Genomic DNA, 18810 nt, shown 5'->3' with positions numbered 1-18810 from the left:
CTTTACACCACTGGCCGCTGCAGCTTCTCTCGGCTGCTCTTTTGATTTGAGTCACAAGTCAAAATTTGCTAAAAGAAGCCAAATGAATGTTAAAAAAAGTGCAAAATTTGTTGCTATGGGCTTTTTGAAAAAATATTGCTAGGTCAGCAATTAAAAGTTGCTAAATCTAGCAACAAAATTGCTAAACTGGTAACACTGAAGCTGCCCAAACGAAAGGAACAGAAGCAGCGGAGAGGACGCTGAAAGTTTAGGGCGAGGGTGCCCTCTGCTGGTATGAAGTTACAGCCCATTTCAAAATCTGTCAGGTCTGTACCATATGTATTATTGTTGAGACAAACAAAATCCAGAACTTGTAGGCTAACTGTGGTATTTAATTTAGTTAATAGAAGTTAACTGATGAATTAAACAGTCTTGAAAAGTTAGCCATATGGTTTTCTCATAAGACAATTGCCCCTGATGCTAATGCTAATTTATTACATTTTAATAAATGTTACATAATGGTGAGTTAAATTAAATGGGATGTTTTGATCATCTAGTTGTTAAATAATTGAATATCAGACACAAAACTAATTGCCATTGGAAAAAAAATCATTTGTATTATTTGATACTGTATGATTATATTCAGTTAAATAAATATTATTTGCCTATTTATTTACTATAGTTGAATGTAAGATACGTCTTAATAATATAATTTAAAAATGTTAAATGTTTAATTTAAAAAATATGCTTATTACAATGCAAAAATAAAGATGTCTTAAGTTTATTTTTAATCTATGGAAATAAGAAGCCCGTTAATTACAATTAGGTTACTGCACCTTTAATGTTGTAGTCTCTTTATAAAAGACCTTCTCCAAACAGACAGACAGACAGCTGCCCCAGACTCCACTAGACTAGAAAGCAGTCATCTACCTTTAAATATGTAGCGGACTGCAGCTCTTAGTCCAGCTGCTGATGCTGCTGCTGTTTCGTCCTCAATGCCATGCTGAAAACATCCGACAACAAGCTCTTCTCCTGATCGTTAAAAGCTTCGGTGAGTCCCTCAGAATTATGCCTTTAATAATGTTGATGTTTTCGAACAGTTTTATTGCATGTGGTCGGTGACTTTACTTCATTTTAAAGGTTATTCGGCCTAGGAAATGCAGCGTGGTATGAAAGACACTTGGGTTAAATGACACCGCGAATGGTCTAAAGTAATAATATTGATAGTAACAAATGAGGAATGTTGCAGTGATTGTTAACGGGATGAACCGAGCGCATCAGTAAGCAGTTCACACAGGATTCATTATGTTTACCTTGAGGGACCCAACGGAACGCAACTCTTGCCGGAACTATTTTTAACTTGGCACGAGTCTGGAAATGAGCTTAGACAAAAGCATCTCTATGTGGGAACCAGAAAATGATCACAAGCGCAGAATGGATTTGTTATGCCGTGACAGAAGTAGACTCGATGACATTTCTAAATTTAATCAAAGACTATGAAGGTGAGACGTGCTCTCAAGTCATGTTAAACATTGTAAAGTACTTTGAGTTTATTTCTGTTTTTGTTTTTATAACTAGAACAAACATGTACACTCTAAAAATGCTAGGTTATTTTTGGTAGGGCTGCACGATATTGGAAAAAACTGACATTGCAATATTATTATTCACTGCGATATACACTCACTGGCTGCTTATTGGGTATACCTTGCTGGGTTGGACCCCCTTTTGCCTTCAAAACTGCCTTAATCCTTCGTGGCGTAGATTCAACAAGGTACTGGAAATATTCCTCAGAGATTTTGGTCCATATTGACATGATAGCATCACGCAGTTGCTGCAGATTTGTTGGCTGCACATCTATAAATCGAATCTCCTGTTCCACCACATCCCAAATATGCTCTATTGGACTGAGAGCTGGTGACTGTGGAGGCCATTTGAGTACAGTGAACTCATTGTCATGTTCAAGAAACCAGTCTGAGATTATTCACGCTTTATGACATGGAGAGTTATCCTGCTGGAGGTAGCCATCAGAAGATGGGTACACTGTGGTCATAAAGGGATGGACATGGTTAGCAACATTACTCAGGTAGGCTGTGGCGTTTACACAATTCTCAATTGGTACTAATAGACCCACAGTGTGTCAAGAAAATATCCCCCACATCATTAAACCACCACCACCAGCCTGAACCATTTATACAAGGCAGGATGGATCCATGCTTTCATGTTTTTGATGCCAAATTCTGACCCTATCATCCGAATGTCCCTGCAGAAATCGAGACTCATCAGACCAGGCAACGTTTTTCCAATCTTCTACTGTCCAATTTTGGTGAGCCTGTGCGAATTGTAGCCTAAGTTTCCTGTTCTTGGCTGACAAGAGCGGCACCCGGTGTGGTCTTCTGCTGCTGTAGCCCATCCGCCCCAAGGTAGGACGTGTTGTGCGTTCAGAGATGCTCTTTCTCATACCTCGGTTGTAACGAGTGGTTATTTGAGTTACTGTTGCCTTTCTATTAGCGTGAACCAGTCTGGCCATTCTCCTCTGACCTCTGGCATCAACAAGGCATTTGTGCCCACAGAACTGCCACTCACTGGATATTTTATCTTTTTCGGACCATTCTCTGTAAACCTTAGAGATGATTGTGTGTGAAAATTATAGTAGATCAGCAGTTTCTGAAATACTCAGACCAGCCCATCTGGCACGAACAACCATGCATGTTCAAAGTCACTTAAATCACCTTTCTTCCCCATTCTGACGCTCGGTTTGAACTGCAGCAGATCATCTTGACCATGTCTACATGCCTAAATGCATCGAGTTGCTGCTATGTGATTGGCAGTTAGACAGGTGTACCTAATAAAGTGGCCGGTGAGTGTATATTGTGATTTAAATGCAATTTCAGAAGATGACTTGAATAGGTTTTAAAGAATTAATAATTTTAGATTGATAGGGGACCATATCTGCATAAAATATATAAAAAAAAAATGACGAGCAAAGTTTAATACTACAGAGAAAATATGCAAATATACAATGATTTATGATTTTTTGGCAAGTCCAACAGTATTCAGAAGCAGAAATTAAATAATCACTGTATAATAATAATAATAATAATAATAACACTAGTACAATTTTGAGTAAATAATTATATAATGTACAACATTACATTATAAACACATGTACAATAATCTAAGCTACAGATGGCCCAAATGGCTTAAATGTGCTTCAAATCCCTACAATCAGGTCTTAAAAACACAAGCAAATAATAAACTTTCACTCTAAGGTTAAAATATGAAATTACTCCACTATGTTGTTAACTATAATCTCAACTACATTGCAGATTCCTGTGATATGATTATTGCATACTTGCACATTGTGATATTGACGCTGAAACGATGTATTGCGCAGTCCTAAAATTGGGTATATTTTTGGGTAAAATACCCTGTAATAAAGGCTGGGTTCCACACAATTCCTTCATGCTGTCTAAACACAAACCAGTAACTTAATTGTTTGTACAAGTGTAAGTGGATTTAAGATAAAACAGATTACAATCAACCGAAATAAAAATCAAGAATTTTGTTGATTAAGTTCATTATGCATAAGTAATTTGATGCCAATTGTTGGTTTAGTTTATTTAATTAAATTATTTATAAAACCAAATGTAATCTACCATTCGGGTTTGTCCATTTTTTATCAAATTTGGGGTAAAATAATCCATCTTTTTTTTAAATAGTGTACTGATTAGTAGACAGTATTGTAATACTTTGCATAAGAATGTTCTTCAGGATATTTATTGGCTGTACAGTGACAAGTTTTCTGACATACATCTATCATACACTAAATCAGTGTTTCCCAACCCTTTTCCTAAAGGCACACCAACAGTACATATTTTGGATGTCTCCCTTACCTGACTAATTAACTTCAGGTTTTGGAGTCTCTTCTTATGTTCTAATTAGGTGATTCAGGTGTGTTTGATTAGGGAGACATTGAAAATCTGTACTGTTGGTGTGCCTTCAGGAACAGGGTTGGGAAACACTGCACTAAATAATGTAGGGTTCTGCACAATTCATTCATGCTGTCCCAGCACAAACCCATTAACTTAACACATTTAAATGGATTAAAAATAAGACAATAAAGTTGTAAAACTCCTGAAAATTGTGTTGTTTAAATAATAAGTTTAAATAAGTTGTTGGAACAAGCAGTGAAATCACCTTGTTGAGTACATTCAGTACTAGTTAATCATAAATATGAATTCTGCAGGTTTAACAGTTTATAGTTGCATCTTGATAAATGGTAATGGAAGAAGGCCTGCATTTTCCATTTCAAAGCATTTCTTGAATATTAAAAATTCCTGTATTTGTTGTTGAAATGTAAGACATCTCACCATCACTAGCTAATAAGCTGTATTTCAGTATAGATTTTTTTATATAAACAATTTAGGAAATTAAAAAGGGACTAAGAGCCGAAAAGAAAATGAATAAATGAATGAATTTGGGAAATTAGATTCTTGCATATGGGATTTGTACACATTAGTTTATTTTACATTGTGTAAATGACTGTAAAAAAGACTGAATGCATTGCATTTGATTAATGAATTTCAGTCGAGTACATAAGCTAAGCTAAAACACATGGCGATGATGAGGTGGAGTGTAGATTGGGTTTCAATCATTTGAGGATGAGAATAATTCATGCAGTGTCATCAGTGAATGTTGGTTGTAGAGGTCATGAGAATGCTGAGTCATACTGCAGAACAGCTTTCTCATGCTTACCTGCTTTACTCTTTTATAAATAGAGGCCACAATTTGTAAGTTGATCCAATGTCATAAGCGAATCAGCAATTTCCAAAGAAACACTATGAGCCATAAAAGATGGCATAAAAACACACTTCTTTATTTACTTGATGCCATTCAAAGAGGTTTTCACTGTTTAAATGCACAAGGGCTGGTTATAGATGACCACTAGCATAACCTCCGACAGACGTTTCAGGCAATGTTTTTACATGTTAAAGAAACACACTTGTTAGGGGAAATAAGCTCATTTTACAAGTCGCTTACTGTAAACAGTTGAATTTTAATATTTTTGAATGCATTCAGTTGATCTCTTGGTCTGGTAGGAGCACTTTTAGCTTAGCTTAGCTTAGCCAAAGAGCATAGAATCACCAAGAGGTGACACTCTAGTGCGATTTGGGAAACAGCCACTAGATGATAGTGTAGACATATGATGATAGTGTCACGCGGCGGCCATTTTGTAATGAACGTTCCAATAGAACAACAGCATAATATAAGTCTGTAAAATAAACTATTAAAAGTGTTGATGATTGTCATAGTAAGTGTTGTATTGTCATGTTTCAGGTTGTATCTCAGCTTTAATGCGCTTTTTAAATAAATAAATAAAAATCAAAGCAGCTGCTTGCCATCGCAACAGCAATAGGATCCAATGGACAGCTGATCAATTTGACTCCAAAATGGCGGAATCGCGGGGGTGTTACTGGACGCTGCTGTTGCAATGGAACTTTCTGTTGAGTGTCGCCTCTTGGTGATTCTAAGCTCTTTGGTTTAGCTTAGCATTTTAATTGGATTACACCAATGCACAAGATGTGTCACTCGTATACTTTTGAATGGGGAAAAGTGTAACTGTCAATATGACGAATGAAGCCCCGCCTTCTAGTACAGGAGCCAATCAGCTATCGCTTTATGGTGAATAAAGCCTGCCTTCTAGTACAGTAACCAATCAGCAATCACTATAGAATGACAATTATCTGGGGGAGGGGCTCGGACATGAGTTTCTGCAGATTTTATGTGATACGAACATTTAGAAATGAAATTAAAGAGAAAGTTGCTGTTTAATTTGATTGGTTATTCGTAATATGAAATTCAATGGTACGCTTGGCAAGTATTTTTGAAGAATTTGATGTTTCCCTATTCAAACAGAATATCTGCCCGAGAGGCATTTCAAAGATGGCTGTCGAGTGAAATGACTTGCCTTAAAGGGACTTTGATTACACCAATAGCATCTCTCTCAAATAAGAGTTTCCTATTTTCCTAACTCTGTATTTACATCTGTAGTTTACAACTTCTGTAGTTACATTGGGTACTAAGACTGACAGAAAAGGAAAAGTTGCTATTTTCTAGCTTGATATGTCTTGGAAGTATACTCACATTCCCACTCACTCTTATGATGAAGCTTTTGATGATAAAAAATGTCAAAAACATTATATTGCACTACATAAGGTGCATGTTGTTCAGTAACAACAATGTATAATCTATGAATTTACCCAACCTGCAATGATTCTACACAAAAATTTGTAACAGTGCAAAATGAGAAAGAATTTTCTCAAAATTTTTAAAAAACAAGATTTTGACAAACATCTTTCGTACTTAAAATGACAGTTCACCCAAAACTTAAAATTCTATCAACATTTACTCATTACTTGTCCCAAACGTTGAGTTTTTTCATCTGCTGAATGCAGTAGAAGATATTCTGAAGAAACCTGTGACCATTGACCTCCACGTTTGTTTTCCTACTCTGGAAGTCAATGGTTTTCTGCTTTCATCAAAAATATCTTCATTTAGGTTTAACAGAAAAGAAAAAAAAAGACTAAGAACCACTTGAGAGTGAGTAAATAGACTCTAAATGATCATTTATGAATGAACTCTTCCTTTATAGTAGTATACTCCATCAGATGAGTCTGGTTTCTCTCAAGGAGGCATTGAAAAATAAACAGCATTTATGGCAGATTTTTAGCATAACTCAAATAGACTAAAAGGTTATACAGTGTTATAATAATAAATACTTTGCGGCTGTTGAAGCGTATCTATCAGTGGCTTGGTAAAAACAGAGGGTGTCGAGGGGCCGAGCTGCTCTCCCCACATGCCTGGATGACAAGATAAAGGGACTTGTTAACATGAAATGTGCCCTGATGGAGCTGAGGGGCTGATTATCTCTCACAGCCAAGAGAGTCAGATGGCGTGACAAAGACAAACTTTCTGAAAGCTAGAGAAGGCCGTTTTCAGGCTGTGTGTGACCATTACCTGCCATATAAGAGTAACTGCTTCTCTTTTGTCTAATTTCTAACCATCTTTGTAAGAAGACACAGGGGTATGACAGACCAGGAGAGCCCCACTGTGGATGATCCTCCTCCAACATACACAATATTCCTCCTTGTCTTCTTCTTCTTCATCACGGGCCTTCTGGGTTTCCTAATCTGTCACTTATTGAAGACGAAGGGCTACCGATGTGAACTGGAAGAGGATGAAGAAGACTGTGAAGGCAAACTGGGAGCAGACCAAGATGGCAAGTCATGTCAACCTTTGTTTTACCGAATTCATATGTATTAAAGGGATAGTTCACCCAAAAAACGAAAATTCTGCCATCATTTTCTCACCGTTTACATGTTTCAAACATGTTTGACTTGCTTCTGTTAAACACAAAAGAAAACATTTTGAAGAATACTGGAAACCATTGACTTCCATCGTATCTGTTTTTTCATACTACGGAAGTCAAAGGTTTTTAGCTTTCTTCAAAATATTTTGTTTTTGTTCAACAGGAGGAAGAAACGCATAATGGTTTTAAACCACTTGAGTAAATAGTAAGCAAATTTTCATTTTGGGTGAACTATCCCTTTAAGAGAAAATTAAATGAAGCTAATATAAAGTTTGGTAACACTTTAATATAACTACACACTATTAATCATTTGTTAAGTATTAGTGAATTGTTAATTAATAATTTGCTAAGCATTAACTGAACATTAATACACATTAGTAAGCAGTTTGTAAATACAGCTAGAAATACTGCACTGTAAAAAAAAAAACACTGGATTCCACACAATTGATTTGTGTTGGACATTATGAAGAAATTAAATTAGATAATTAGTTGTTACTAATTGTTACAAAAAAAAACTCAAAAATTGAGGTCATCTTATTTGTAAATTATTGAATAGTTTAAACCACTGAATAACACTGAAATGTTTCATCATATACTCAAAGTAATATTTTATTATGCTGCTTGTTCAAACTACTTATTTAAAATGAATGCTTATTTAAAACTACTTATTTAAAATGCTGAATCAACACATTTTTTTTGTGGGCTGGACTTAATTGTTTAAGTTTGATCTACTTAAATTTGTAAAAACTATTAAGTTAACTTAATTGATTTGAGTTGGGACAACATGAAGGAATGATGTGGAAGCCAGCCTTTTTGACAGTGTATTCGCTACAAAAAATGGCTGCTTGTTCAAGCTACTTATTTAAAATGAGTTGACACAACAAAATGAGATCTTGAGATTTTTTGGGGGGACAACTTAATTGTTTTGAGTTCAGTCCACTTAAATTAGTTAAGTTAACTTAATTTGTGTTAGGACAACATTAATGAATAGTGTGGAACTCTGCATTTTATAGTCTTTTTATATTGTTAAGTTATTATATTCTTACTGTCTCATCAGATTTGTTGCATGCACACAAGAAAGTTATATTTTGACACTCCTGTTATTCAGCAACGTTTAAACTGTACTGTTATTCTATTTTAGATAAGATTTATTTATCATTTGATCAAATCTTGGAATTAATATTTTTGGTTCTGAACCACTCTTTGGTTCTGTCGTTCATTTCCCTTTTTTCTGTTTAGAATATAACTGAGCTTTTAATTGTCATTTATTAGGGATTTACAAACCTAAATAGTCCTCACTTTAGATTAGGTCACAAAACTGTAGGAATGTATGTTAATAAAGCATTTATTAACATACAGAGTAACTGTTAGTATATAAATGAATAATAAGATGTATAAATGTTCATTTGAAGTTTAATTATCATTTACTTACTCATTTTAAATGATCTTAAAATCCACCAAATAATCTTAAATAACAGATTTGTATATAATGCAATACTCAATTTAGTAATTAACAAATAATCATTATCACAGTCAACCATTAAGCTCATTATATATACATATAAGTCATGAATACAGCATTTGTAGCTGTATTTATAAACTGCTTACTAATGTCTAATAATGCCCTTCTAATGAACTAACTCATTTATTCATTTTCTTTTCGGCTTAGTCCCTTTATTAATCTGGGGTCGCCACAACGGAATGAACCGGCAACTTATCCAGCACATGTTTTACGCAGCGGATGCCCTTCCAGCCACACCCCTTCACACATATACACTATGGACTATTTAGCCTTCCCAATTCACCCGTACCACATCTTTGGACTTGTGGGAGAAACCAGAGCACTCGGAGGAAACCCACGCGAACATGGGGAGAACATGCAAACTCCACACACAAACCGAGCCAAGGCTCGAACCAGCGACCTTCTTGCTGTCAGGCGAACGTGCTACCCACTGCGCCACCACTTAGCCTCTATTTAGCCAACCATTTAATAAATTATTAATACACAATGGCTCAATTGTTAGCACTGTCGTCTCACAGCAAGAATGTCCATGTGAAGTTTGCATGTTCTGGTGTTGGTGTGGGTTTCCTCCAGGAGCTCCAGTTTCCCCCACAGTCCAGACATGTGGTATAGGTTAATTGAATAAAGTAAATTGGTCGTAGTGTATGAGTGTGTGTGACTGTGAGAGTGTATGGGTGTTTCCCAGTACTGGGAACATATGGTGGAATAGTTGGCGGTTCCTTCCGCTGTGGCGACCTCTCATAAATAAGGGACTAAACCGAAGGAGAATAAATGAATAACCTATTAATAGTGTGCAGTTATTATGAAGTGTTATCTAGTTTTTAGATATTAACAAGTGCGTAGTATATATTATTACTGATTTGAGAAATCAAGATTCTTGTCTTTTATTTTTGTAGCTATGTCCCATAGAGGTTTTTATTTGTCTTCAAGGTTCTTGGCTTACCATCAAGACATCCCTCAGATTGTGTGCTCACGTAATCTGTCATTTGATCCAAAAATAAACACAGTTTTTCCATTGACCTCTTGAATTTCCCCCAGACATTTATGGGTAACTGGGATATTATGATACCAGAGACCACACTGTTTGTGGATCAATCTCTAACATACTGATACATCTATTTATGACTTTTAACTTTAATGAATTAAACATTGTTAATATGAAGTTGTGAAAATAACCTTTGCCAGTGAGTTTGGAAATATGCATTGTTTAATTTAATTTAATAGACACTTCAACTGGACGACTTTATATGCTTAAAGGGACAGTTCACCAAAAACAAAAGTAAAAATCATATCGTCATTTACTCATCCCTGACTACAAAAGAAAATAAATTGCAGAATGTTGGAAACTGGTAACCATTGACTTCCATAGCATTTGTTTTTCCTACTATGGATGTCAATGGTTACCGGTTTCCAACATTCTTCAATATAAATCAATTTGGGTAAACTCTCCCTTTAAAGACATTGCATGTAATGATCAGTTCCATAGCTACATATTGACATGAATGTTGAGGAGTCAAAAAAGGCAATGGTAATAAATATGGTTATTTAATTTGGTCATCATCTTGATCCAGTGGAGGATTTACCCCAATGTGCAAATTTAGGGATTAATATTAAACAAATCTCCTCAACACTGAACAAATGGAAAGTGCATTTATTAGCATATGATTTGACAAAGTCATAATCAAATATTATATACATTTAGAAAATCTCTGTTTTTACCTCAGATGTATCAGAAGACAGTCAAGACACCGTGGAACAAATTCTGAAGTGTATCATTGAGAATGAAGGTACCGAAAAAAGTGCATTATTTTGTTCTATATTTATTTCTATTTTGTTATTGGTCATGTGCGGATTAGTACCTAGGTCTACATTTCTGGGGACAGTGAAATACGCAAACGGAGGTACGTCCGCTCGCAGTTTTTGTTTTTGAAAATCCACCAGAGGCCGCTGTGTATGCTTTTTGATGATCTCAAATTTCTCTTGTGCATTCTCTTTTCGCATAAATCCACCAGAGGGCGCAATATACACTTCAGTCGACCTGGCCAGCTTGCTGTCGACAGACTGACTGATCCACCCACCTCCTTCCCTAAACCCAACCGATGGTGTTTTCAAAAGCAATCTAGGCCGCACGATTTCACCACATTTTCAGCCTGTTATTTATTCATTTATTAATTTTTTTTGGTTTTGTTTTACCTGGTTTCTGGAACCGCTCTTAGCTAGACTCAAACCCCGTCATTACGGTCAACTCAGCTCCAAGTCTGCCGACGGCAAACTGGAAACATCAAAAAAGCCGTCCATATGGAGGTAATCGGTTAGCTGGTTGCACGAAAAGGAACAGAAGCCGTCATACCACCCCTTAGCGTTCATTTTAAAGACAAAATTCAGCCAGTCATAGCTCTGGCTACATAATTCGTGTTCTCCAGAAATGTAGACAGCGGTATGTATCCACAATGAGCCTGTGTTGATTTAAATGATTTTTCACTCCATTTCTCATGGTTTTGTGTTACAGCCAATGTGGAGGCCTTCAGAGAGATGTTAGTTGGCCAAAATGTTTGTGAACATCATGACCCACGGTATAATAACTCAGTTCTAGTTATTCAGTGTGATAAATAGATAAAAAAAAAAACAACCTTCAGAACATGTTTGGTTCTTTTTTAAATAAAAAATGAAATGAAAAGTTGGTAACACTGTAGTTTAAGCCACAATTCATGCTATTATTTATGGCTTATTACCTGCCTATTATTCTGATATTAACACAATTTTTGGGTATTTGTAAAGTATGATTTTATTCTACATCCCTAATCCTACTCAAAACCTAAACCCAACTTCCACCTTAAAAGCTATTAATAAGCAGCTGATAAACCGTTTATTGAGCCAAAAGTCTTAGTTAAAGGTTTGTTAATAGCATGAATTGTGACAAGAAATATAATGTTACCGAATTTATATATGTGGTGGTTATATATATATATATATATATATATATATATATATATATATATATATATATATATATATATATATATATACAGTTGAAGTCAGAATTACTAGCCCCCTTGAATTATTAGCCCCTCTGTTTATTTTTTCCCCAATTTCTGTTTAACAGAGGGAAGATTTTTTTTCAACACATTTCTAGAATAGTTTAATAGAACATAATAGTTTTAATAATGCATTTCTAATAACTGATTTATTTTATCTTTGCCATGATGACAGTAAATAATATTTAACTAGATATTCTTCAAGACACTTATATACAACTTAAAGTGACATTAAAAGGGTTAACTAGGTTAATTAGGTTAACTAGGCAGATTAGGGTAATTAGGCAAGTTATTGTATAATGATGGTTTGTTCTGTAGACTATCGAAAATAAATATAGCTTAAAAGGGCTAATAATTTTGACCCTAAAATGGTGTTTAAGAAATTAAAAACTGCTTTTATTCTAGCCGAAATAAAACAAGTAAGACTTTCTCCAGAAGAAAAAATATTATCAGACATACTGTGAAAATTACCTTGCTCTGTTAAACATAATTTGGGAAATATTTAAAAAAGAAAAAAAAAAGTCAAAGGGGGTTAGTAATTCCGACTTCAACTGTATATATACAGTTGAAGTCAGAATTATTAGCCCCCCTGTTCATTGTTTTCCCCAATTTCTGTTTAACGAAGGAAAGATTTTTTCAACATATTTCTAAACATAATAGTTTAATAACTCATTTCTAATAACTGATTTATTTTATCTTTGCCATGATGACAATAAATAATATTTGACTAGCTATTCTTTAAGACACTTCTATACAGCTTAAAGTGACATTTAAAGGCTTAAGTAGGTTAATTAGGTTAACTAGGCAGGTTAGGGTAATTAGGCAAGTTATTGTATAATGATGGTTTGTAATAATTTTGACCTTAAAATGAATTTAAAAAAAATTTAAAACTGCTTTTATTCTAGCCGAAATAAAACAAATAAGACTTTCTCCAGAAGAAAAAAATATTATCAGAAATACTGTGAAAATTAAACATAGTTTGGGAAATATTTAAAAAAGAAGAAAAAAAATCAAAGGGGGGCTAATAATTCTGACTTCAACTGTAATATTTCACGCAAGAACAGCTATTGATTGAATGTATTGTATCTGACTTCTGGTGTCATTGGATTCCAGCTATATTTACACTGTTAAAATTGCTGTAAAATTTACAGTATTTCTTGTAATTTTGGTTGCCAGTAAAATTTACAAGTGCACTGTAAGTTAACAATTGTAATGGTTAATTTACAGTGCGATTTTTAATTTTGCCAGTACTGTAAAAATTGCTAGTAATATTGTAAATTAGTAAGTACAATTGTGCTGTAAAACTAAAGAACAATTGTAATTGTTAATTTACAGTGCACTTGTAAATTTGACAGTATTACTGGCAACCAAAATTGCCAGTAATACTGTAAATTTTACAGCATTGTTTTCCAGTGTAGCTTATCTTGAAAATTGACATCTGCATTGAAAACTATGGTTGGATAGATTTAGTGGATATTAGTTAGAGGATTTGCAGATACAGTTTTACATGATCATGTGAGATCATTCAAGATCTTCAAATCTTTATTAGCAATATATTTTTGTAAATTACTGAATAAGTATGTAACATAAAAAGAAATGTTTTCATTTAATACTCACTTATATGGTATAGTTCACACATACTGATATCTGAATTAGATATCAGTAGAAAAAGAGGCCATATCACTTTCACTGAAGTTATTTATTTTATCATTATCTTGTTTTCACACAGGCTACGTCATAAAGACAGTGTCGGTGGTCTTCCCCTTCACCACCACACAGTTCATCTGGGAGGTGAAATCAGCTCTTGTGTTCACTGCATGCAAGGACAAATCTTAAAAACACGACGCAGAAGCCGTGTGGCCAGAACTAAAGCCCGGCCAGGAGAGCAGACTGTGTTTTCTGTGGGCAGGTGAGACTATTAGCAGTCTGAATTACAGTACCAGTCAAAACAGCACTGGACACAGTGTTTTTAAAATGTTCCATATTTTAAAAAGTAATACTAAAATCATCAAAACACTAAGTGACTAATCAATATCTTCTTTGGATACTAGATTTGTTATCAAGGAAACTAGAATATATATATATATATATATATATATATATATATATATATATATATATATATATATATATATATATATATATATATATATATATATATATATATATATATATATATACAGTTGAAGTCAGAATTGTTAGCCCCCTGAATTATTTGCCCCCCTGTTTTTTTCCCAAATTTCTTTTTAACAGAGAGATTTTTTTCAACACATTTCTAAATATAATAGTTTTAATAACTCATTTCTAATAACTGATTTATTTTATTTTTACTTTGGCATAATGACAGTAAATAATATTTGACTAGATATTTTTCAAGACACTTCTATACAGCTTAAAGTGACATTTAAAGGCTTAACTAGGTTAATTAGGTTAACTAGGCAGGTTAGGGTAATTAGGCAAGTTATTGTATAACTATGGTTTGTTCTGTAGACTATCGAAAAAATAAATAGCTTAAAGGGGCTAATAATTTTTACCTTAAAATGGTTCATAAAAAATTTAAAAGCTGCTTTTATTCTAGCCAAAATAAAACAAATAAGGCTTTCTCCAGAAGAAAAAATATTATCAGACATACTGAGAAAATTTCCTTGCTCTGTTAAACATCATATGGGAAATAATTAAAAAAGAAGAAAAAAAAATCAATGGGAGGCTAATAATTCTGACTTCAACTGAATATAATATTACTACATTAAATAGTACTTATTACCCACAATATTACTTTTCATATTATTAATAATAATTTATATTAATAGTACACTCTCAGAAAAAAAGGTACACAGTGGTACAAATAATGTTCCTTAAGGAACAGTTTTGTACCTTTGTAAACGTACCTTATATGGTACAGAAAAGACCTCTTATGATATTTTTCAGTACCTTTTATGGTACAATTCAAATGAAGGTACACAATTGATCTCATAATAAAGGTACGTCAGTGTTGGACAACTCCTCCTTTATTACAATATCTATGAAAATAAATATTACTGGAAAGGCAAAGTGTTTTTATGAATAATTTTAATATTAAAACAAGAATCATCACTTAAAAGCATATGTTTAAAGATGCTCATAAACATTCATTATTAAGTTCTATAAAACAAAACAACCCGTACAACAAAACTATAGGTATATTTACTGGTAAATACAGTTTCATTATTGATATCCGCACCTTTTGCTGTTTGCTTTCCACTATGCACGTGAGCTGGCAAAAGTCCTGCATATGCAAAGTGTTCATGCAGACATTTCAGTTTTGTAAAACTAATCAAGCATTGTGCATATCTTGTTACAATACTTTTGCATAATTATTTATATCATTATTTCTATTTTAAAATTAAGTAAATTAAATTTTTTAGTAAATTAAACTTTTAAGTAATTACAGAGGTATTGTGTGAAAATTGGAGGAAAAAAGTTTTATATTGTACATGGGAGACTGTATTTCTGTAACATTTTTGTGAAAGTGTTGTGAAATGTTTAGAAAAATATAGATCTTTTGATTTATGTTTAAGGAATTTTTGTTCTTTATTGCAAACGGAAAAGGTGCATTTACACAAATGAAAACTGAAAATGTTTATAAATGTATTTGATGTTTTATATTTACTGATAATAAATTGACACATTAGCAAAATACCTTTAAATAGTTCTTGAAGGAACACATTCGACACTGTTAAGGTGTCTTGTCACTGTGGTGGTTCCTTCATGGATCAGATTTGTACCCTTGATAAAGCTACAATATTGTATCTACAGGTTTTAAAAACATACATTTTGGTTTCCCATGGTACAAATCATGTCCTTAAAGGAGCAAACTACAATGGTACAACTTTGTTTCTTTGTCTTAAGGTACAATTCTGTTCCATAAAATGGTACTGCCCCAGTGACAAGGTTTTGTACCTTCTTTGGTACAACATTGTACTATTTTTTCTGAGAGTGTACAATATTAAATATTACTTATTACCAACATTACTTACCTAAATTCACAGATTCCGAGTCACCCACATGGACAAGAGAAACAGCCTGCATGGGTCAATGAATCTTCCTACCCCCAAGCCAGGAAACACATCGAATGACACAACGCTCTCAGACAGCAGGACGGGATTTAAAGAAACTTCAATAAAGTCTCAGGAGGAATACAACATCCGCAACATGTTTAAAGACTCTGGAGCAACTAATGTCAAAGTCCCAAATGTAGGCAAACGGAAGAAGAGTGTGACGTTGCTGGGCTTTTATAAGACTAGTAGTCCTGTGGAGACCAAAGCAGGACCGGAAGTATTTGTGGAGGACAAAGAGGGATCAACCACTGCTGATCAGCTTTCCATCTCTCTGGAAGAATGCTTGAGCTCTGTTCCAGTGTCTCCCACAGACACCGAAACAGCTTTAGATCAAAATTTAAATAAAGGTTCTGGTAATCAATTAGATGAGACTTTTAAGGAGAGCAGCCCAGAGAAACAAAAGTCTGAGAATGATGAGACTTTAAATGCAAAATCGCAAGAGAAATTAAGTACGAGCACGGCAGGTATTGCTGATGATAGTTCTAAAGGCTGCTCTAGATTTTCTGTGGTACGAACTGTGGAGGAGGTTGTCGTCACACCTGCAGCCAATACCGACAACAGAGGAGAAAGCACGGCAAAACAAGATGACCTTAAGTGTGACCAAATTAGTCAGAAGAGTATAGACAGAAGCAAGTAATCAGCAAAAAAATAGACAGCAGATATGATTGCAGAATCACAGCCCCACAAACATTAAGGTTGGTCAGACAATCATATTTAAAGAAACACTCCACTTCTACTGAAAATAGGCTCATTTTACAAGTTACCAACAAGTTAAGCTGTTTCCAACAAGTTACCCATTCAACCGATCTCTGGGTCTGGCAGCAGCAGTTTTAGCTTAGCTTAGCATAACTCATCAAATCAGATTAGACCATTAGCATCTAGCTCAAAAACTTCACAAAAGTGTTTAGATAATTTTCCTACTTAAAGTTTGACTCTTTTGTAGTTCCATCGTGCATGGAAAAAGATCCATTCAATCATTGATTTTCCTTTGGCTTAGTTCCTGATTTATCCACAGTGGAATGATCCGCCAAATATTCCAGCATGTGTTTTAAGCAGTGGATGCCCTTCCAGCCACAACACAGTATTGAGAAACACCCAAACACACTCATTTACACACACACACACACACACACACACACACACACACACACACACACACACACACACACACTACGGACAATTTAGCTTACCCAACTCACCTATACTGCATGTCTTTGGACTGTGGAGAAAACCTGAGCATCTAGAGGAAACCCATGCGAACACGAGAGAACATGCAAACTCTGCATGAAGACGGATGGGAAATGAAAAGTTGCTATTTTGTAGCTCAATTTGGCTAGGAACTATACTCTCACGCAGTGGCGCAGTAGGTAATGCTGTCGCCTCACAGTAAGAAGGTCGCTGGTTCAAGCCTCGGCTGGGTCAGTTGGCGTTTCTGTGTGGAGTTTGCATATTCTCCCTGCATTCGCACAGGTTTCCCCTGGGTGCTCCGGTTTCCCCCACAGTCCAAAGACATGGGGTACAGGTGAATTGGGTTGGCTAAATTGTCCGTAGTGAATGAGTGTTTATGGGTGTTTCCAAGAGATGGGTTGCGGCTGGAAGGGCATCCTCTGCATAAAACATGTACGGTTCAGTCCGCTGTGGCGACCCCAGATTAATAAAGGGACTAAGCCGAAAAGAAAATGAATGAATGAACTATACTGTTATTCCGGCAAAATAATCAAGGAACTTTGCTGCCATACTATTATCTTACTATTATGTGATATTATACATCTACAGAACTGTTGAAGAGTCAAGCTTTAAACTTAAGCGAGATGCTAATGGTCTTATCTGATTCAGTGATTTATGCTAAGCTAAAATCAGCTGAATTTATTAAAATTGGTAAAACTCAACTGTTTATCACTAGGGGAGTTGTAAAATGAGCCTATTTGCTAAAACAGTACAGTGGGCTTTAAGTTTGTGACCCTGGACCACAAAACCACTCTTAAATTGCACAGGTAAATTTGTGGGAATAGCCAAAAATAAATTGTATTAAGTACAATCGAGTCAAATCATAATTTTTCCATTTATGACCAAATTGTTAAGAATATTAAGTAAATAAAGAGTTATGTATACATGTCATGCACTCAAAAAATTATTTTTATTGTTTGTTCAAATTGCTTATTTAAAATGAGTGGAAACAACACAATTCTTAAGGTTTTTTGGGGGACAACTTGATTGTTTTATGTTCAGTCCACTTAAATTTGTATAAACCAGGGGTGTCCAAACTGGGTCCTGGAGGGCCGGTGTCCTGGAGAGTTTAGCTCCAACCCTAATCAAACACACCTGAACCAGCTAATCAAGCTCTTACTAGACATACTAGAAACTACCTAGCAGGTGTGTTGAAGCAAGCTGGAGCTAAACTATGCAGGACACCGGCCCTCCAGGACTGAGTTTGGACACCTCTGGTATAAACCATTAAGTCAGCTTAATCTATTTGTTTTGTGACAACATGAAGAAATTATGTGGAACCCAGCAATTTTTACAGTGTGTTTACATTACTAAGCACTTCAGTTTGACAGGTTTAAAGCCGATTTTCTCAATATTTAGATTTTGGAACCCTCAAATTCCAGATTTTCAAATAGTTGTAACTCAAATATTGTCATATTGTAACAATCCATAAATAAATATGAAGCTTATTTATTTAGCATTCATGTAATGTGTACATTTCAATTTCCAAACGTTGTAACACCTAAGACTGGCTTGTGGTCTAGGGTCACATATGGAAAATGTATAAATTGTCACTACTCTGCTTTTACCAATAATACACTT

At 34.7% G+C, this 18810-nt stretch overlaps 1 protein-coding gene across 2 annotated transcripts; it reads left to right on the top strand.

Annotated features, from left to right (window-relative positions):
• Nucleotides 1–901: 901 nt before the first annotated feature.
• rell2 (RELT like 2) lies at nucleotides 902–17173 on the top strand. 2 transcript variants are annotated; one of them, XM_056471659.1, is made up of 6 exons: nucleotides 902–1030; nucleotides 7056–7258; nucleotides 10595–10657; nucleotides 11380–11443; nucleotides 13635–13814; nucleotides 15934–17173. In XM_056471659.1, exons 2-6 carry the CDS (start codon nucleotides 7066–7068, stop codon nucleotides 16637–16639), a joined length of 1206 nt encoding a protein of 401 aa, XP_056327634.1. In that variant the 5' UTR covers nucleotides 902–1030; nucleotides 7056–7065; the 3' UTR covers nucleotides 16640–17173. The 2 variants fall into 2 exon arrangements, with proteins under 2 accessions (XP_056327634.1, XP_056327633.1); XM_056471658.1 differs by having other exon boundaries at nucleotides 7053–7258.
• Nucleotides 17174–18810: the final 1637 nt, after the last annotated feature.

Source organism: Danio aesculapii, chromosome 14, assembly GCF_903798145.1.
Source record: "Danio aesculapii chromosome 14, fDanAes4.1, whole genome shotgun sequence".
NCBI lineage: Eukaryota > Metazoa > Chordata > Actinopteri > Cypriniformes > Danionidae > Danio > Danio aesculapii.
Note: the sequence above shows the minus strand (reverse complement) of the source record. Positions and strands in the feature narration are given on the sequence as shown.